This window comes from Salvia hispanica, chromosome 3 (assembly GCF_029641045.1).
Source record: "Salvia hispanica isolate PSC_SH4W2 chromosome 3, Shi_PSC_v1, whole genome shotgun sequence".
Taxonomy (NCBI): domain Eukaryota; kingdom Viridiplantae; phylum Streptophyta; class Magnoliopsida; order Lamiales; family Lamiaceae; genus Salvia; species Salvia hispanica.
The window spans coordinates 22,766,421-22,774,064 of record NC_142694.1 but is presented as its reverse complement, the minus strand read 5'-3'; the positions used below and the strand labels follow the sequence as shown (position 1 = coordinate 22,774,064).

The 7,644-nt window shown below is 40.6% G+C and overlaps 1 protein-coding gene across 1 annotated transcript; it reads right to left on the bottom strand.

Moving 5' to 3' along the window:
* Positions 1 to 5,697: 5,697 nt before the first annotated feature.
* On the bottom strand, positions 5,698 to 7,242 carry LOC148930387 (uncharacterized). Its single transcript, XM_089067711.1, has one exon. The coding sequence runs from the start codon at positions 7,189 to 7,191 to the stop codon at positions 5,932 to 5,934; it is 1,260 nt and encodes a 419-aa protein (XP_088923837.1). The 5' UTR covers positions 7,192 to 7,242; the 3' UTR covers positions 5,698 to 5,931.
* Positions 7,243 to 7,644: the final 402 nt, after the last annotated feature.

The window sequence follows — 7,644 nt, the reverse complement described above, 5'->3', positions numbered from 1 at the left end:
TCGGGAAAAGTAATCACATTCCCATGATTGAACATGTTCATCACGGGTTGTATCTCCCTGTTCTTCTTTTCCAAGGCCTCGCGGGCTGCCCTTTCTGCATCTCTCTCGTCCATCAACAACTTGACCATCTATTGCAATTTCTCGAGTTCCGTTTTATCAGCCATTGTTCCTGATCCTTTTTCACTCCTTATTTTCCTACGAGTTCTTTCACGTTCTAAATCGAGCAGTTCTAGGCTGTGCTTCCAAGAGCGCGTTCGCATACACAACCTACAAGAACCAAAAACAAAAACTAATTAAAACTAAAAAAAAAGTAAAACTAAAAGCAATTAAATTCCAAAGTAATAAAATTATCCGTTTGACGATATCACTCCAAAGTGAATTGTCTTCCCTGGCAACGGTGCCGAAAACTTGAAGCACTTTTTATTAGCACTAAATAAACCTGCAAGTATACAGAGTATATATAGTATAGCTAAAGGTTAGTACCGGATATCGAACACGGGGAAGGCAAACACAAAGTGTCTATCCTCTACTAAGACTCAATTACTATCTGGAAAAACGAAAAGGTTTTTGGAAAACTTTTGAAAACTAAAAACAATAAAAGCATAGAACAACTAAGAGCAAATAAAACACGGAGAAAGACGATAGAGATAAGGGAATCCCAGGGATGTGCGTTCACAGTTATGGTTATACAAAATTCCCACTACAATACCCTAGCACAGTTTATACTTTGAAAAGACAAGTCACCTAGCTTATGCTCATGCGATACAAACGTTGATTACAAAGTTAGGGTTGTCAATCCTATCACATAACTCCAAAAAGCTCCTAAGACCCTTGAAAAGTCCTCACTCTCAATTAACAGTGCCTTTTAAAGGAAGCTAACTGTAGCGTCTACTAAGTGGATCTAACTCGCTAGAACTCTGTCACAGTTATTAAGCAAGTTATATTAAATCATACACGATTGTGTCACTCAATCATGCAGCATCAAGATTACTTAGGGAAGAAACAAAGTAAAAACAAAACAGATATTAAATAGAAAAAGAAATTTGTATAACCAAAGTCGTTACTAACACATCCCTAGAATCCTATGAGTTTAGTTACACATAATTGAATAAGCTAAAAACATAGATTGAAGGGAAGACAATTTGAACATAAAACTAAAGCAAAGAAAACTCGTAGGTTAAATCCTTGTCGTTCTTGATGTTCTTGAAATCCTTCTCCAACTCCTTGCACAAGTGAAGTATTTTGCAAGTAGAAGCTTTCTCTTTTTGATGAAGCCTGAGGTCTTATTTATAGGGGAAAACCAATCCTTGTTGTAGAAGGAAAAGATCTCAAAAATATGGTAAATCTGGGCGCAAATCTAGGGCTTCTCGGATTCGCCGCCTTTCTTTGGCGGGCCGCCGCACCTTGGCCGGCGGTCGCCGTGTTGGACTCCAGAGAGTCTGTTCCCTCGGCGGCGGACCGCCGCACGACTTCTGGCGGTCGCCGGACGAGACTTCTCTTCCAAGCATATTTTTCCGAGGCGAACCGCTGCATTGATCTTCCCGCCGGGCGCTGGTGGTCGATGCACACATCCGCGCCGGTCGTCGGTCGCCGTCTGACTCCAGATTTCCAGATTCTGCGTTTTGGCTCCCTTTTCGGCTCAATTATGCACGTTTCTCACAAAACACGTCAAAAAACCAGAATAGACAAAATATGCAAATAATGGACGTGTAGAGTGACTTTGACATAAAAAAGGGACCAAATAAGGGCCTTAAAATAGTGCAAAATCTGAGCGTATCAATGCGGCTGGCAAACCCGGACACACACCCTTACAGAAGTGCATTGCCGCAATCAGGCAACTGGCGTACGGAGGCCCGACCGACATGTTCGACGAGTACCTCCACATTGGCGAGTCGTCAGCCTTCGAGTGTGTGCAGAATTTTTGCACGGGCGTTAGAGAGATATTCGGGGATCGCTATCTTCGGAGTCCGAGCCCCGCAGACTGCCAGCAGCTGATAAATATGCACGGGTCGGTGCACAGGTTCCCTGGGATGTTGGGCAGCATAGATTGTAAGCCTTGGGAGTGGAAGAACTGCCCGCCGCCTGGAAAGGGATCCACACTTCCGGCTTCAAAGCCAAGCATCCCACGATGATCCTTGAAGCTGTAGCTGACTACCGACTGTGGATATGGCATGCTTATTTTGGAGTCGTCGGGTCGAACAATGACCTCAACGTCCTCCAGTCATCGCCCCTGTTCAACGACCAGTGCGATGAAGTTGGTCCCGCCATCAGTTTCGTCGCCAAAGGCAACCAGCACAATATGGGATACTATTTGGCAGATGGGATATACCCAAACTGGCCCGTCTTTGTGAAGACGATCAAGCATGCGATCAGATCAAAGAAGTCCTACTTTGCGAGTCGTCAGGAGGCAGCGCGCAAGGATGTTGAGCAGACGTTGGTGTGCTCCAGAGTCGATGGGCGATGGTGAAGGGTCCTTCACGGATGTGGTATATTCCCAACATCGGCGACATCATGTACGCATGTATCATTTTGCACAACATGATTGTCAAAAGTGAAGGTGACGAACTGACTCAGTGGACCAACGTATATGATACGGGTGCCGGTCCAAGCCACGGCGTGGCCAGCGCGAATGTAAACATGGGGGTACCTCATGGAGAGGTTGAGCGGTTGCGCGCATTTGCCAACATGCGGCAAAGAGATGCCCATATTCGACTTCAGGAGGATATCATCGAAGAGGTTTGGACGCGGAGGGGTGGACGTTGTTGTGGTTGCTTTTTTTTGAAGGTGCTGGCAGCGGAAGCGGGCGCATAATAAATCACATAATTTTCAGATCTATTTAGCAGATTATTTAGACAAAAACTATTCGCGTAATTATCACATGTATCATGCTCATAACTTGAATTAATCATGCTTTAAGAATATTGAAACCTAAAACATGCTTTTCTACGGAGCAGAAAAATACCTAATTAATTCTCCAAAGAATTGAAGATGGCTAGCTTCTTCTCCACGTGATGCTTTGAGTACTAAACCACAAATCTTCTCTCTGGTTCCCGAACTGTATCTCAATATCAGTGTGGGCTGATCTTACTAGAATACTAGGACTTAAATAAAGAAGACAGAAGAAATCCTTTTTGGAATAGGAGAGGAATTCGAAAATTCCTACAGCTTGTGACAGCTGAAATTTTCGAAAATTTTAGCAAATAAAATTGTGTTATTTCTGTCTCCTTTATTCTCCTATTTATATTAAGTTCCTTTTGGGCCCAGACAGGGATCTATGGAAGGTTTTGGATATGGGCTCATCCAATTTACTTTTTACTAATTAAATTGAACCCACAATTTAATATAAGTTATAATTGGAATATTACGAGCAGCCACTACAGAAGTAATATTGAACTCTCCCCATCCAAATCCGAAATTACAAGTAATCCGGGTTTCCGTTTAACTTTCATTTCCCGTGCTTAAGATTAAAATGTCCATTAATTAATTAATGTCTGCTATTGACTTAATTAATTAACTTCTTATTAATTCCAAGAGTGGACTTAGCATGCAACGCTTATTTATTATTCATAGAGTAATCACACTCCAACTAGCTAGGTTCCGAATAATAAAACCTTGTTTCGCGCTCCTCTTGAGGACATTATCAAACGAGACTCAGCTCACGCACGATTCAATATAATAGCAATCCTAGCACCGCTAGGTATCGATCACCACTACCCAATATATCAGGATAATTGGGTTACGAAAAACCCGCACCATTTGATAAGTCAAAGTAGTGCATAATCAATACCGTATGCTCAATGCTAACCTACATTGATTAAGAAACAAATATTTATCAAGACCTCGCCTTTCAGTAGATAGCCTAAGGCAAGTCTTGCTGTTAGATCCGTTCAGTGCTATACCACACCAATGTCATCTTATTTCAGTAAGGCTTAGAAATATGCGGACTGACATTGCAACCTTTCTCGATGGATAGTCAAATTCCATCTAGGTTGTGAAATTCATCTTTTTCTTTGTTTTAGAACTGACCGTATTACCTTAAAGTGGACGACGCCCACAACCGGTCTACTAAAACAAAGACTTAGACTTTGTTAAGTTAACTTATACATTTAAACATGCATTAACATCCATTAAATGTAAAACATAACAACATTATGACAAAAATAATCTGTTTTATTTATTGGAAAATAAAATAAGAGTTTTACAGTATTCAATCACTCGAAACGTGATTTCTAGCATACAAACTCTAACATTTTTTTATTGACTATGTAATTTTTTTTTTCGTATAATGTATGTTTTTTTTAATGAAATATTCGCATTTCCCCGTTCTTATCCGTGTCGAAATTTTAATTCCGTAAATTTTAATTCCGTAAATTGAATAATTGTGAATTTAATTTTATTACGGGAAGTCCTAGTGCAGGAGAAGTCCTAGTGATGTGGCAGTAGAATGGGAAGTCCTAGTGATGACGTGGCAGGAAGTTTTTGTGGGAAGTCCAAGTGGTAAGGGCGCCACCGGAGATGCTCTTAGAGAGAAGACTTTTTAAAATTAGAAAGTACATATTCTCGTGGAAAGGACTAAAAAGGAAAGAGTGCATTGGAATGGAGGGTGTATTATTTATTTGATTGATGTGCCCAGTTTGTAGGCAAAATATTTTAATTTATTAAAACAAAAGTTTTAGTATGGTTCAATGTACAGCAATTCCACCTTTATAAAAAATTATTTGTTAAACATTAATAGATATTATAGTGGATAATGGTTTTATAAGAAAAAACTTGTGTGATATTAAATCCTATTATTCAAACATTTAATTACAGAACACCATGATATGTAAAACAATACCCCATTATTTCGAGTTCATTATATCACACTAAAAATGAAAAAAGAAAGGAGAAAGGAAGATAAAGAAGAAGAAATAGAACTTGAAGAATAGAAAGGAAAGAAGAAACGAAGGGAAAAAAAAATACTCCACATGTTTGGTACTCCCTCCGTCTTAAAGAAGATGATCTCTTCTTTGGGCAGCACAGGATTTTATGCAATTTTATTGTGTGTGTTGGGTGGAGAGAGTAAAGTAAGATAAATAGAATAAAGTAGAGATAAATGTGTTTTTATTTTTAATAATGGGTCATCTTGAGTGTGAAAAAATTAAAAAGGAAAGTGAGTCATCTTTAGTGGACGGACGGAGTACCATTTAATTTAAATTTTCAAAAATACCTTCCATGGCCCAAAAATCACATGTTTGATACACAAGATTATTTTTGTCACCAGATACCAAAAATAATATAAAATAAACATCATGTATCTTTTTGTGCAAAAGTGAAATATTAGGTAGTACTCTCTCCGTTCCGCGGTAGTTGAGTCGTTTCATTTTTTGCACTCAGTTTTGTAAAAATGATAATAAATAGTTAAAGAAGAGAAAAAGTAAAGTAAGTTAGAATAACTTAAATATGACTCTTCTCTATATTATTCTCTCTCTTACTGAATTCATTATTTACTTTAACTATTTATTATTATTTTTCTAAAATAAGTGCAGAAAATGAAATGACTCAATTACTGCGGAATGGAGAGAGTAATATTAGTTCCCTCTAGCTAAAAGTAAGAGAGATAAATATAAAGATAAAATATAATAGGAAAATGAATAAAATAGAGATTAGAAGTAATAGTGAAAAAAATTGTTGATTATTATTAAAATGACTCAACCATTAAAGAAGTTCTAAAATTAGAAAAATTCAAGTATGAATGGAAGGTCGGGAGCAAGTATCATTGGAAACATCGAAACCAAAACAACAAAAATGATTTACAAATTATAGATAGAAAGGAGTAACACTACAAACTGTACACATGACTGTAATTAATAATAATCTCCATTTAATTATTATTCCACGTCTCAGCTGAGCAGCCGACTCCCGCCGCGCCGACTCTGTTCGGCTCCCCTTTCAGCAACCGGCCTCCGGCATTAGCTTAGCCGCCGCCGTACTCATCGGCTCCGACTTGCACCTAGTCAGCTCCAGCGGCTCGCACTTCCCGTCGGCCGGCAGAGAGCAGGACGACCGCGCCGGCTGCGAGTCGTTGTTCCTCCTCGGCGGCGCAGGAACTCGGGGCTTCGACTTCTCCACGGAGGCCCTCTTCTTCACCATTGGATCGGCTTTGGCGGCTGCCCTCCTTGGGCGCTCCGGGTGCAGCCGAATGAAGTCGGTGGAGCAAACCCACGTTTCTTTGGAGACCTCCATTGACAGCTTCGGCTCACGCATCATCAACAGCAAGCATTCCGGCAATGTCCCCTTCTCTTGATGAATTTCCTGCTTTTTATCTCCTTCAACGGCGATGGGATCTGACTTTGGTTCAATCTCTGTTTCTAAAGGAGCTTCAAATGAGGACATATTGGATTCAACATCGATTTTTTCATTATTCTCTGCTTCCTTGCCAAACATTTCCTTCTGTACTTGCTCCAAAACTCGAGCTTCGAACGCTTCGTCGGAGCTAGTAGTTTCATCACCATCATCATCTTCTTCTTCTTCTTCTTCTTCTTGGAGTTGAATTGCTACATTTTCATACCTCGGTGCATCGGAGCTAATCCGGTTAGCAATGGCGGCCATTTTGATTGGATCAGATCTGCATCTCATCAGCAGAAGCGCATTTTTAGGAGGTACAGAAATGGCGAATTCATCCTCGAAGCTCCGCCCCTTCACCTCAATTCTATCGCCGTTCACCTCAATGTCATCAAAAACATGTTGTCTCGAATTCGAATTCACCTCCTCCTCCTCCTCCTCCTCGCCGCCGCACTTGACAGCAATCTCCATCTTCCTCCTCCCTCCGCCGTCGCACCACCATCTCTCACACTTGCAGCGGAACAAGCAGCAGAACTCTCGCAGGACAGCGGAAAAGCTGGGCAAATGCACCCAGCGCTGGAACGAGGGCTCGGAGGTACTGCGGAAACTGGATTCACCGTTGATCCGGCGGCGGCATTGCTTGACCTTCTTCTGCGACTTGACTCTGACTTGGCCGATGCACGTGACTTTGGGAGAGGACGGCTCGGGATTGTCGCCAGCGGCGGATCTCCTCCTGAAGAAGGGGGAAATTCTGCGGCCGGCATTGGAGCGTTGACGGCGGCGGCGGAAAAAGAAGGAGGAGCGGAGGAGCGATCTAGTTAGGGTCATGGGTGTGACTGAGTAGGAGGAATCAGGAAATGGGAGCATTCAATGTGCATTTTATTTGTTTATTGTTAATCACTTTTTTTAGGTGCAGTTTTTTACTGCTCGAGGTTGTTCGCGTTGGCCGCCTCATTTCATTCAGTAACAACAGCAATTGTAACAGTAACAGTAGTGGTAAAAGTGGAAGAATTAATACAGCCTAGTGCCTCATACTTATACATACACTCATTTCCCATCCGCCTATTTTTGGAATATTAGATTAAATACTCATTACCTATAATATCTTATTTTTGTGCTTTATCTTTAGCTAATTATAAAGTGATTAATACTCTAAGCACAAATTTTGGATTCATATTCACCGACCTTTAAAATAAATTATTTATTTATTTATAGAAAATAGAAAGTGTGTCAAGAAATAGGAAACACATAATAGCAGCGGGAAATTAATGAGTATTTGTTCCCTCATCAGCTATATAGTGTATAGCTTTTTAAGTATGT